The sequence below is a fragment of the Cherax quadricarinatus genome, chromosome 19 (genome assembly GCF_038502225.1).
Source record: "Cherax quadricarinatus isolate ZL_2023a chromosome 19, ASM3850222v1, whole genome shotgun sequence".
Taxonomy (NCBI): domain Eukaryota; kingdom Metazoa; phylum Arthropoda; class Malacostraca; order Decapoda; family Parastacidae; genus Cherax; species Cherax quadricarinatus.
The window spans coordinates 38,953,554-38,968,147 of record NC_091310.1 but is presented as its reverse complement, the minus strand read 5'-3'; the positions used below and the strand labels follow the sequence as shown (position 1 = coordinate 38,968,147).

The 14,594-nt window shown below is 39.4% G+C and overlaps 1 protein-coding gene across 1 annotated transcript in view; it reads left to right on the top strand.

Moving 5' to 3' along the window:
* LOC128688359 (serine/threonine-protein phosphatase 6 regulatory ankyrin repeat subunit C) overlaps positions 1-14,594 on the top strand; it is a 95,595-nt gene that overhangs the window by 55,138 nt on the left and 25,863 nt on the right. Inside the window, exons 10-11 of the mRNA XM_053776173.2 lie at positions 861-984; positions 9,110-9,335. Coding sequence (XP_053632148.1) covers positions 861-984; positions 9,110-9,335 — 350 coding nt within the window. The remainder of the gene's footprint in view (positions 1-860; positions 985-9,109; positions 9,336-14,594) is intronic.

Here is a 14,594-nt window from a genome sequence, read left to right as displayed (position 1 = left end):
ATGCAGAGAATTCGTAGTTTGGAAGTTAGGAGGAGGTGCGGCACTACCAAAACTGTTGTCCAGAGGGCTGAGGAAGGGTTGTTGAGGTGGTTCGGACATGTAGAGAGAATGGAGCGAAACAGAGTGACTTACAGAGTGTATCAGTCTGTAGTGGAAGGAAGGCGGGGTAGGGGTCGGCCTAGGAAAGGTTGGAGGGAGGGGATAAAGGAGGTTTTGTGTGCGAGGGGCTTGGACTTCCAGCAGGCATGCGTGAGCGTGTTAGATAGGAGTGAATGGAGACAAATGGTTTTTAATACTTGACGTGCTGTTGGAGTGTGAGTAAAGTAACATTTATGAAGGGGTTCAGGGAAACCGGCAGGCCGGACTTCGAGTCCTGGAGATGGGAAGTACAGTGCCTGCACTCTGAAGGAGGGGTGTTAATGTTGCAGTTTAAAAACTGTAGTGTAAAGCACCCTTCTGGCAAGACAGTGATGGAGTGAATGATGGTGAAAGTTTTTCTTTTTCGGGCCACCCTGCCTTGGTGGGAATCGGCCAGTGTGATAATAAAAAATAATTTACTTGTTTTTCTATAACAAGGATCTTTAGTTTTAACTTGTAAGGTGTGGCGTACATGCTGCATACACATCAGTGTTTACTTTCCACTTGGAAATCGCAAATTTTAGTTTCCTCAGTACAGCAGTAAATATTAAACTTGTATATTTTGAATGTGTAGACATATGCAGATGGAATAGGGTTCATTAAATAACTCTTATAAAGTTAAAATTTAGCTTTTTGATTTGGGGCATTTAACATAAAATTTTGTGTGTATGAATTTAAGATTGACCTTTCTATTCACATTCAACATAGTATTTGATCTTCAGTTGGCAGAACTGTTGCTGGGTGCCAGGTGCATTGTAAATCTACGCGATGACAATGGAGACACTCCACTCATTATTGCTGCCCGCACCTGCCAACCTTCTATTATAAAACTTTTGTTGAAACATGGTATGGATGACTAATATGGTTTCTCCTGTTTCTTATTTTTTCAATGTGTTGTTTCTGGATAATATCCTATGAAAGCCTCTTTATATTATATCAAACTTACAATACTTATTTTTATTAATAACTCTTTTGAGTTTAGAGCTTAATTTGATTGTAGTATTATTATTATTTGTTTTAGCACCAGCCATCTCCACCTTAGGCAGCGTGACCCGAAAAAGAAGAAATGAAAGTTATGTTTCTTTCTACATTTAGTAATTTATTGTATTTATTGAGTGAAGGTTCCTGTTGGAATTAAGCAGAGTAGTGCTTGTTAGGTACAGGCAAAAATTTTTTTATTATGATTTTAAGGTTTTTCTCTACAGTTTTGTCTTTTTGGATATATCTGAAACCAGATTAAGATAATCAATTTAAATTTGGCATGTGGATGCTTTGTCATATGTGTTAGTACTGTATAAATCTTTAGTTTTGTAAAACTTAATAGCAGGTTTCAAGGTGGCTCGTGCCTCAGTGTAGCACAGTCTGCTTCCAGCTGAAGGACCTAGGTTTGCTTCCACATCGGTTGTAAACATTGGATAGGTAGGTGGGCTTGTTTGCTCATGTTACTTCTGTTTATCTAGGGTGTTAACCAACTGTTGCAAGTCACATCCTGGGAAAGAGGATCAAAGGACACCAATGGAATTAAGCCAGATACTGTATAGTGGCTTTATTGGATTATCCTGGGTTTAATAATCATGTAAATTCTTCTTTCTTTCAACAAACCGGCCGTATCTCGCCAAGGCAGGGTGGCCCAAAAAGAAAAACTAAAGTTTCTCTTTTTAAATTTAATAATTTATACAGGAGAAGGGGTTACTAGCTCCTTGCTCCCGGCATTTTAGTTGCCTCTTACAACACGCATGGCTTATGAAGGAAGAATTCTGTTCCACTTCCCCATGGAGATAAGAGGAAATAAACAAGAACAAGAACTAGAAAGAAATTAGAAGAAAACCCAGAGGGGTGTGTGTATATATATATGCTTGCACATGTATGTGTAGTGTGACCTAAGTGTAAATAGAAGTAGCAAGACGTACCTGAAATCTTGCATGTTTATGAGACAGACAAAAGACTCCAGCAATCCTACCATCATGTAAAACAATTACAGGCTTTCATTTTACACTCACTTGGCAGGACGGTAGTACCTCCCTGGGCGGTTGCTGTTTACCAACCTACTACCTAGGAATCATATAAATTCTTCTTCTATACTCTAAATGTTTTTCAAAATTAGTATTTTTGTTTTTGGATTTCAAGAAATACTTTCAGGAATAGTAAATTTGCATCTCTGCACTCTTATGTTGTTTGCATCACTATCTGAGCAAGCTCCAAGCACTAGTAAACTTAGTTTGTTCAATACAGACCTCAAGATGGAGAATATTTTTTGACAATGTAGCTGTTGTACCTGCTCTCCTTGCTTGAGAATGAAAATAAATGTTCTTATTGCATGCAACATTGTCCATCTGTATGGAAAGAAGCTTGTTCAGTATATACTTAACTGAAATAAGAGGATTTAAGTAGGAATGGGACCTCATACTTGTTTGTTGAAAGAAAGAAGAAATCTTGCAATGAAAAGTTGTTTTTTTACAAAAATTGTTATATTAGGGTACAGTAAAAATACTCCGTTTGTCCACTGCTGGATATTGTAATACGATCAGAATCCCTGGGAGCAAGGATGAGGAAACACTAGTACACTATGTCCTTCCTGTACCTTGCATAACACCTAACTTAATGCCTCAAATGATGTAGTGGAAGTTTTAGCAGTAAAGATTGAGAACCAAAATCTAGTCATTGTGGTAGTCTACAAGCCTCCGGATGCAACGTCCTAGCAATTCCAGGAACAGCTGTTAAAAATTGACCACTGTCTGGAAAATCTTCCAGCTCCTGCCCCCAACCTCTTGCTCCTGGGGGATTTCAACTTGAGGCACCTAAAATGGAGGAATATAGCAAATAATGTTGTTGCAGTGATAACACCAGGAGGCAGCTCTGACGAGAACTCTCACACACAAATGAACTTTTAAATCTCTGCACAAAATTCAACTTAAATCAGCAAATAATAGAGCCTACTAGACTGGAGTATACACTAGACCTCATCTTCACTAACAATGATGATCTGATACGAAATGTCACCATATCAAAAAACAATATACTCAGATCACAACATAATCGAGGTTCAGACATGTAGGCATGGAGCCCCAGACCGACAAAATGAGATTAGTCACGAGGGAGCCTTCACCAAATTCAACTTCAATAACAAGAACATAAAGTGGGACCAAGTAAACCAAGTCCTAAATGATATAAGTTGGGAAGATAGACTAAGCAACACAGACCCCAACTCATGCTTAGAACAGATTAATTTGGTGGCACTCGATGTATGCTCAAGGCTTATTTCTCTAAGAAAAAGGAGGAGTAGATGTAAAATAGAAAGAGACAGGCGCTCCCTTTACAGGCGACGGAAAAGTATAACAGAGCGGCTAGAAGAGGCCAATATATCTGAAATGCGTAGGGAGTCACTGGTCAGAGAAATAGCAAACATCAAACTTAAGCTAAAGGAATCTTATAGGAGTCAGGAATTGCGGGAAGAACTAAGAGCCATAAATGAAATCAAAAGAAACCCAAAGTATTTCTTTTCTTATGCCAAATCAAAGTCGAGAACAACATCCAGTATTGGGCCCCTACTTAAACAAGATGGGTCCTACACAGATGACAGCAAGGAAATGAGTGAGCTACTCAAGTCCCAATATAACTCAGTTTTTAGCAAGTCGCTAACCAGACTGAGAGTCGAAGATCAAAATGAATTTTTTATGAGAGAGCCACAGAATTTGGTTAACACAAGCCTATCTGATGTTATCCTGACGCCTAATGACTTCGAACAGGCGATAAATGACATGCTCATGCACTCTGCCCCAAGGCCAGACTTGTGGAACTCCGTGTTCATCAAGAACTGCAAGAAGCCCTTATCACAAGCTTTTACCATCCTATGGAGAGGGAGCATGGACATGGGGGTCGTCCCACAGTTACTAAAAACAGCAGACATAGCCCCACTCCACAAAGGGGGCAGTAAAGCAATAGCAAAGAACTACAGACTGATAGCACTAACATCCCATATCATAAAATCTTTGAAAGGGTCCTAAGAAGCAAGATCGCCACCCATCTAGATACCCATCAATTACACAGCACAGGGCAACATGGGTTTAGAGCAGGTCGCTCCTGTCTGTCCCAACTACTGGATCACTATGACAAGGTCCTAGATGCACTAGAAGACAAAAAGAATGCAGATGTAATATATACAGACTTTGCAAAAGCCTTCGACAAGTGTGACCATGGCGTAATAGTGCACAAAATGCATGCTAAAGGAATAACAGGAACACAAAGAGTAGTAGTCAACAGAGTAAAGTCTGAGGTAGCTAAGGTGAAAACCTCTGTTCCACAAGGCACAGTACATTGCAGAGTCACTTGTTTGCACAGAACTGCTTAATGCCTCAAATGATGTAGTGGAAGTTTTAGCAGTAAAGGTCGAGAACCAAAACCTAGTCATTGTGGTAGTCTACAAGCCTCCGGATGCAACATCCCAGCAATTCCAGGAACAGCTGTTAAAAATTGACCACTGTCTGGAAAATCTTCCAGCTCCTGCACCCAACATCTTGCTCCTGGGGGATTTCAACTTAAGGCACCTAAAATGGAGGAATATAGCAAATAATATTGTTGCTGTAATAACACCAGGAGGCAGCTCTGATGAAAGCTCACACTCACACGAGCTTTTAAATCTCTGCACAAAATTCAATTTAAACCAGCAAATAATAGAGCCTACTAGACTGGAGAATACACTAGATCTCATCTTCACTAACAATGATGATCTGATAAGAAATGTCACCATATCAAAAACAATATACTCAGATCACAACATAATTGAGGTTCAGACATGTATGTGTGGAGCCCCAGACCGACATAATGAGACTAGTCACGAGGGAGCATTCACCAAATTCAACTTCAATAACAAAAACATAAAGTGGGACCAAGTAAACCAAGTCCTAACCGATATAAGCTGGGAAGATATACTAAGCAACACAGACCCCAACTTATGCCTAGAACAGATTAACTTGGTGGCACTCGATGTATGCTCAAGGCTTATTCCTCTAAGAAAAAGGAGGAGTAGATGTAAAATAGAAAGAGACAGGCGCTCCCTTTACAGGCGACGGAAGAGAATAACAGAGCAGCTAAAAGAGGTCAATATATCTGAAATGCGTAGGGAGACACTGGTCAGAGAAATAGCAAGCATCGAACTTAAGCTAAAGGAATCTTATAGGAGTCAGGAATTGCGGGAAGAACTAAAAGCCATAAATGAAATCAAAAGAAACCCAAAGTATTTCTTCTCCTATGCCAAATCAAAGTCGAGAACAACGTCCAGTATTGGGCCCCTACTTAAACAAGATGGGTCCTACACAGATGACAGCAAGGAAATGAGTGAGTTACTCAAGTCCCAATATGACTCAGTTTTTAGCAAGCCGCTAACCAGACTGAGAGTCGAAGATCAAAATGAATTTTTTATGAGAGAGCCACAAAATTTGATTAACACAAGCCTATCCGATGTTATCCTGACGCCAAATGACTTCGAACAGGCGATAAATGACATGCCCAGGCACTCTGCCCCAGGGCCAGACTCATGGAACTCCGTGTTCATCAAGAACTGCAAGAAGCCCCTATCACGAGCCTTTTCCATCCTATGACAACTTACCTCATAATTTGTAATATTTTAAAATAAAGAATTAAACTAAGTCTGCCCGAAATGCCTAGCCATGCTAGGCGTTCTAGTGGTACACTCTGTAATCATTATTTAACTACATGTAAACCACACAACAACCAAATTCTGTAAATTCAACATTGTAATCTTTATAGAGAATAAACTTTGAATTTGAATGGAGAGGGAGCATGGACATGGGGGTCGTCCCACAGTTACTAAAAACAACAGACATAGCCCCACTCCACAAAGGGGACAGTAAAGCAACAGCAAAGAACTACAGACCAATAGCACTAACATCCCATATCATAAAAATCTTTGAAAGGGTCCTAAGAAGCAAGATCACCACCCATCTAGAAACCCATCAGTTACACAACCCAGGGCAACATGGGTTTAGAACAGGTCGCTCCTGTCTGTCTCAACTATTGGATCACTACGACAAGGTCCTAAATGCACTAGAAGACAAAAAGAATGCAGATGTAATATATACAGACTTTGCAAAAGCCTTCGACAAGTGTGACCATGGCGTAATAGCGCACAAAATGCGTGCTAAAGGAATAACAGGAAAAGTCGGTTGATGGATCTATAATTTCCTCACTATCAGAACACAGAGAGTAGTCGTCAACAGAGTAAAGTCCGAGGCAGCTACGGTGAAAAGCTCTGTTCCACAAGGCACAGTACTCGCTCCCATCTTGTTCCTCATCCTCATATCCGACATAGACAAGGATGTCAGCCACAGCACCGTGTCTTCCTTTGCAGATGACACCCGAATCTGCATGACAGTGTCTTCCATTGCAGACACTGCAAGGCTCCAGGCGGACATCAACCAAATCTTTCAGTGGGCTGCAGAAAACAATATGAAGTTCAACGATGAGAAATTTCAATTACTCAGATATGGTAAACACGAGGAAATTAAATCTTCATCAGAGTACAAAACAAATTCTGGCCACAAAATAGAAAGAAACACCAACGTCAAAGACCTGGGAGTGATCATGTCGGAGGATCTCACCTTCAAGGACCATAACATTGTATCAATCGCATCTGCTAGAAAAATGACAGGATGGATAATGAGAACCTTCAAAACTAGGGAGGCCAAGCCCATGATGACACTCTTCAGGTCACTTGTTCTATCTAGGCTGGAATATTGCTGCACACTAACAGCACCTTTCAAGGCAAGTGAAATTGCTGACCTAGAAAATGTACAGAGAACCTTCACGGCACGCATAACGGAGATAAAACACCTCAATTACTGGGAGCGCTTGAGGTTCCTAAACCTGTATTCCCTGGAATGCAGGCGGGAGAGATACATGATTATATACACCTGGAAAATCCTAGAGGGACTAGTACTGAACTTTCACACGAAAATCACTCACTACGAAAGCAAAAGACTTGGCAGACGATGCACCATCCCCCCAATGAAAAGCAGGGGTGTCACTAGCACGTTAAGAGACCATACAATAAGTGTCAGGGGCCCGAGACTGTTCAACTGCCTCCCAGCATACATAAGGGGGATTACCAATAGACCCCTGGCTGTCTTCAAGCAGGCACTGGACAAGCACCTAAAGTCGGTACCTGACCAGTCGGGCTGTGGCTCGTACGTTGGATTGCGTGCAACCAGCAGTAACAATCTGGTTGATCAGGCTCTGATCCACCAGGAGGCCTGGTCACAGACCGGGTCGTGGGGGCGTTGACCCCCGGAACTCTCTCCAGGTAAACTCCGGGTAACTAATGTATCTGGAATGTACTCTCTGAGATTTGGGTGTGAATAACCAAGTGCAGTATCACAAATGAAAGGGTCAGATATAATGGAGTTCTGTATACTTCTTTATTTTTAATTTATCATTGTTTAAGCAAGAGAATGTTTTCTTTTTCAATGCAGTTGCATTGGTTATAAACATTGCAACAAGGAGGAGGCTGGAAGCATTGGAAATGTCATGTTTGAGGGCAGTGTATGATGTGAATGTTATGTAAATTATTCTAAGTATGGAGATAGGAGGAGGTTTGGGTTTGCCAGAGGGTTCAAGAGGGGTTGTTGAGATGGTTTGGACAATAAGAGAAGATGGAGAAAATTAGAATTACAGTGGACCCCGGATAACGATCAGCTCCCAACTCGACCAATTATGTAAGTTTATTTTTGTAAGTGCTTTTTAGGTGTATTTTTAGGGGTCTGAAATGGACTAATCTAATTCACAATATTTCTTATGGAACAAATTCGGTCTATAACGGCACCCAAACAGACTTCTGGATTGAAATAATATCGTTATGCGGGGGTCCACTGTACTAGGAAGACATTCAAATCTGGGGTGAAGAGAAGGGAGGGTAGGTGTTATCCTAGGAAAGGTTGGAGGGAGGAGGTAAAGGGAACTTTGAGGGCAAGGAGACTTAGACATCCAACAGGCTTGTGCTAGTGTGTTAGATAGGAGTGAGTGGAGTCAAGTGTTTTTTATGATTTGATGGGCTGTTGGAGTGTTAGCAAGGTTATATTTATGAAGGGATTTAGGGAAACTGGAGATGAGAAGCACAGTGCCTGCACTTTGAGGAAGGGATAGGGAATGTTGCAGTTTGGAGGGTCATCTTAAATTTGATGTCAGCATACATCTGACAAGACAGTGATTAGATATATCAAGGTGAAAGTGTTTTCCTCTTTGTTGTGTCACCCTACCTCGATGGGAGACCGCTGGTGTGCTTAAAATAAAAAAAAAGTGAATACTTTACAGTAATATTGATCTAGTGATGATTCAGGTGTAGTATAACTTTATAACTCAGTATTGTGAAATATTTATTCCTTTTTTTTTATCCTCTTTAAAATTTGTAATTTTCTGGAGAGCTCTTCTGTAGTCATTATATTAGTGGATTTTTATGTGGTCTATGGTTAAAATCCATTTCACTGTATACAGTGCAGTAAATGATTGTATTTGTTTTTCTATTTTACAACATGCTAACAACATTATTATTAGATAAAAAGAGTATTTTATTTATAAATAAACAATTAACACATATTTTTTCTTGCCTGACATAATCAAACTAAATGTGTAGTGTCAATCAGTTGCTTAAAAAGTGGTAAAAATAAAGTGTTGAAGAATATGCAGAATCTAGGGCCAAAATATTTCTCAGACTTCACCGATAGAGAAAAACATTGGGTAACCAAACATCAATAGCTATTCGTTAAATACTGTTACAGGAAATATATAGTATATAAAGTATTATAACTTTATTATATTTTTTCATGCTTGTTCATATTAACCAATTATTTATTTCTTCATCTTAGTTCATAATAGGTTTGGATTATTGATTTAGTTCATTTGAACAGGAATGTTGGCATACACTATTTTCATGATTAATTAGATAAGATTACTCTTTCAGGAGCCAACACCAATTATCCCAATGGTCTCACTGGCACAACACCTCTCCATGAAGCAGTTGAAGGAACTCGTGATGCTCTCTTTGCTGATTTTGGAGTTGTTTTTCTTCTTCTACGTAGTTATGGTGCACGGTTAGATGTAGAAACTGTAACAGCAGGAGACACACCCTTGTACCGTGCATTATTATTGGAGAAGAACAAAGCAGCTGCTCTTTTAATAAGACAAGGGTGAGCACTTACCCATACCCTGTTCTGTAGAATCACATTCATTTACTTATTTTTTCTCTATTACCATCCTAATATGATTCAGCATGTGCTTCAAATTTTAAAATGACAAAAAAGTACAAAATTGTTTAGATAAAATTATATTTTAAACTGATCTTGTCATAGAACAGGAAATCTTAGAGTATTTCATATTAAGGATGGGAGGGTAGCAAAATTTTTCTTGGTACTGTTACTCGATTTTAGGCTGATCCCTATACCATCAAAATTAGCTGATACTCATCAGCACTGATACTTTAGCACATCAGTATTACATATAGCCAGAAAGCAGACCTACCAATTTTTTGTATGTTATTTGATTGCAATAATATTAACTTTCTGAAAAGGTTCAACATGTATTGCTTGCATCTGTGTATCTCTCAGTAACTATAAATGTAATTTATATAATACTGATTTTCATGTATATATTAAAACTATGCTATTGTTTTTTTTTTTTTTTTTTTAACAAACCAGCCATATCCCACCAAGGCAAGGTGGCCCAAAAAGAAAAACGAAAGTTTCTCTTTTTAAATTTAGTAATTTATACAGGAGAAGGGGTTACTAAGCCCTTGCTCCACTATGCTAATTTTTTTTTTTTTCAACAAGTCGGCAGTCTCCCACCGAGGCAGGGTGACCCAATAAAGAAAGAAAATCCCCAAAAAGAAAATACTTTCATCATTCGACACTTTCACCACACTCGCACATTATCACTGTTTTTGCAGAGGTGCTCAGAATACAACAGTTTAGAAGCATACACATATAAAGATACACAACATATCCCTCCAAACTGCCAATATCCCAAACCCCTCCTTTAAAGTGCAGGCATTGTACTTCCCATTTCCAGGACTCAAGTCCGACTATATGAAAATAACCGGTTTCCCTGAATCCCTTCACTAAATATTACCCTGCTCACACTCCAACAGATCGTCAGGTCCCAAGTACCATTCGTCTCCATTTACTCCTATCTAACACGCTCACGCACGCTTGCTGGAAGTCCAAGCCCCTTGCCCACTAAACCTCCTTTACCCCCTCTCTCCAACCCTTTCGAGGACGACCCCTACCCCGCCTTCCTTCCCCTATAGATTTATGTGCTTTCCATGTCATTCTACTTTGATCCATTCTCTCTAAATGACCAAACCACCTCAACAACCCCTCTTCTGCCCTCTGACTAATACTTTTATTAACTCCACACCTTTATATATATATATATATATATATATATATATATATATATATATATATATATATATATATATATATATATATATATATATATATATATATATATATATATATATATATATATATATATATCTTTCATACATTTATTAATAAATGTATGAAAGAGGGGAAGGTACCTAGGGATTGGCAGAGAGCATGTATAGTCCCTTTATATAAAGGGAAAGGGGACAAAAGAGATTGTAAAAATTATAGAGGAATAAGTTTACTGAGTATACCAGGAAAAGTATACGGTAGGGTTATAATTGAAAGAATTAGAGGTAAGACAGAATGTAGAATTGCGGACGAGCAAGGAGGCTTCAGAGTGGGTAGGGGATGTGTAGATCAAGTGTTTACATTGAAACATATATGTGAACAGTATTTAGATAAAGGTAGGGAAGTTTTTATTGCATTTATGGATTTAGAAAAGGCATATGATAGAGTGGATAGAGGAGCAATGTGGCAGATGTTGCAAGTATATGGAATAGGTGGTAAGTTACTAAATGCTGTAAAGAGCTTTTATGAGGATAGTGAGGCTCAGGTTAGGGTGTGTAGAAGAGAGGGAGAATACTTCCCGGTAAAAGTAGGTCTTAGACAGGGATGTGTAATGTCACCATGGTTGTTTAATATATTTATAGATGGGGTTGTAAAAGAAGTAAATGCTAGGGTGTTCGGGAGAGTGGTGGGATTAAATTATGGGGAATCAAATTCAAAATGGGAATTGACACAGTTACTTTTTGCTGATGATACTGTGCTTATGGGAGATTCTAAAGAAAAATTACAAAGGTTAGTGGATGAGTTTGAGAATGTGTGTAAAGGTAGAAAGTTGAAAGTCAACATAGAAAAGAGTAAGGTGATGAGGGTATCAAATGATTTAGATAAAGAAAAATTGGATATCAAATTGGGGAGGAGGAGTATGGAAGAAGTGAATGTTTTCAGATACTTGGGAGTTGACGTGTCGGCGGATGGATTTATGAAGGATGAGGTTAATCATAGAATTGATGAGGGGAAAAAAGGTGAGTGGTGCGTTGAGGTATATGTGGAGTCAAAAAACGTTATCTATGGAGGCAAAGAAGGGAATGTATGAAAGTATAGTAGTACCAACACTCTTATATGGATGTGAAGCTTGGGTCGTAAATGCAGCAGCGAGGAGACGGTTGGAGGCAGTGGAGATGTCCTGTCTAAGGGCAATGTGTGGTGTAAATATTATGCAGAAAATTCGGAGTATTTTCTTTTTTGGGGATTTTCTTTCTTTTATGGGTCACCCTGCCTCGGTGGGAGACGGCCGACTTGCTGAAAAATATATATATATATATATATATATATATATATATATATATATATATATATATATATATATATATATATATATATATATATATATATATATATATATATTTTTTTTTTTTTTTTTTTTTTTTTTTTTCAACAAGTCGGCCGTCTCCCACCGAGGCAGGGTGACCCAAAAAAGAAAGAAAATCCCCAAAAAGAAAATACTTTCATCATCATTCAACACTTTCACCACACTCGCACATTATCACTGTTTTTGCAGAGGTGCTCAGAATACAACAGTCTAGAAGCATAAACATATAAAGATACACAACATATCCCTCCAAACTGCCAATATCCCAAACCCCTCCTTTAAAGTGCAGGCATTGTACTTCCCATTTCCAGGACTCAAGTCCGACTATATGAAAATAACCGGTTTCCCTGAATCCCTTCACTAAATATTACCCTGCTCACACTCCAACAGATCGTCAGGTCCCAAGTACCATTCGTCTCCATTCACTCCTATCTAACACGCTCACGCACGCTTGCTGGAAGTCCAAGCCCCTTACCCACAAAACCTCCTTTACCCCCTCTCTCCAACCCTTTCGAGGACGACCCCTACCCCGCCTTCCTTCCCCTATAGATTTATATGCTTTCCATGTCATTCTACTGTGATCCATTCTCTCTAAATGACCAAACCACCTCAACAACCCCTCTTCTGCCCTCTGACTAATACTTTTATTAACTCCACACCTTCTCCTAATTTCCACACTCCGAATTTTCTGCATAATATTTACACCACACATTGCCCTTAAACAGGACATCTCCGCTGCCTCCAACCGTCTCCTCGCTGCTGCATTTACCACCCAAGCTTCACACCCATATAAGAGTGTTGGTACTACTATACTTTCATACATTCCCTTCTTTGCCTCCATAGATAACGTTTTTTGACTCCACATATACCTCAACGCACCACTCACCTTTTTTCCCTCATCAATTCTATGATTAACCTTATCCTTCATAAATCCATCCGCCTACACGTCAACTCCCAAGTATCTGAAAACATTTACTTCTTCCATACTCCTCCTCCCCAATTTGATATCCAATTTTTCTTTATCTAAATCATTTGATACCCTCATCACCTTACTCTTTTCTATGTTCACTTTCAACTTTCTACCTTTACACACCTTCCCAAACTCATCCACTAACCTTTGCAATTTTTCTTTAGAATCTCCCATAAGCATAGTATCATCAGCAAAAAGTAACTGTGTTAATTCCCATTTTGAATTTGATTCCCCATAATTTAATCCCACCCCTCTCCCGAACACCCTAGCATTTACTTCTTTTACAACCCCATCTATAAATATATTAAACAACCATGGTGACATTACACATCCCTGTCTAAGACCTACTTTTACTGGGAAGTAGTCTCCCTCTCTTCTACACACCCTAACCTGAGCCTCACTATCCTCATAAAAACTCTTTACAGCATTTAGTAACTTACCACCTATTCCATATACAGTGGACCCCCGCATAGCGACCTTAATCCGTGCAAGAGGGCTGGCTGTTATGCGAAATGTTCGCTATGTGAATGAATTTTCCCCATAAGAAATAATGGAAATAAAATTAATCCGTGCAAGACACCCAAAAGTACGAAAAAAATTTTTTTTTACCACAAAAAAATGTTAATTTTAGTACACACAAACTGAAAAAGGCATGCACAATTACATGACACTTACTTTTATTGAAGATCTGGTGATGATTGATGGGATGGGAGGAGGGGAGAGAGAGTGTTAGTGTTTAGAAGGGGAATCCCCTTCCATTAAGACTTGAGGAGGCAAGTCCTTTTCTGGGGTTACTTCCCTTCTTCTTTTAATGCCACTAGGACCAGCTTCAGAGTCACTGGACTTCTTTCGCACAACATATCTGTCCATAGTGGCCTGTACCTCTCGTTCCTTTATGATTTGTCTAAAGTGGTTCACAACATTGTCATTGTAACAGTCACCAGCACGGCTTGCAATAGCTGTGTGAGGGTGATTTTCATCAAAAAAGGTTTGCACTTCAAGCCATTTTGCACACATTTCCTTAATCTTTGAAGTAGGCAATTCCTTCAATTTCTCTCTCCCCTCCTTTGAACCAGTTTCCGCAGGTCTGGCCTCTTGCTCTTGAAGTTGATCTATCAGCTCATCAGTGGTTAGTTCTTCATTGTCCTCCTCCACCAACTCTTCCACATCATCCCCACTAACCTCCAACCCCAAGGACTTCCCCAATGCCACAATTGATTCCTCAACTGGTATACTCCTCTCAGGGTTAGCCTCAAACCCTTCAAAATCCCTTTTGTCTACACATTCTGGCCACAGTTTCTTCCAAGCAGAGTTCAAGGTTCTCTTAGTCACTCCCTCCCAAGCCTTACCTATAAGGTTTACACAATTGAGGATATTAAAGTGATCCTTCCAAAACTCTTTTAGAGTCAATCGAGTGTCTGTGGTCACTTCAAAGCACTTTTGAAACAGAGCTTTTGTGTACAGTTTCTTGAAGTTGGAAATGACCTGCTGGTCCATGGGCTGCAGGAGAGGAGTGGTATTAGGAGGCAAAAACTTCACCTTAATGAAGCTCATGTCCCCATAAAGTCGCTCTGCTACGTCTGTAGGATGACCAGGGGCATTGTCTAACACCAGGAGGCACTTAAGTTCTAATTTCTTTTCAGTTAGGTAATCTTTGACATTGGGGGCAAATGCA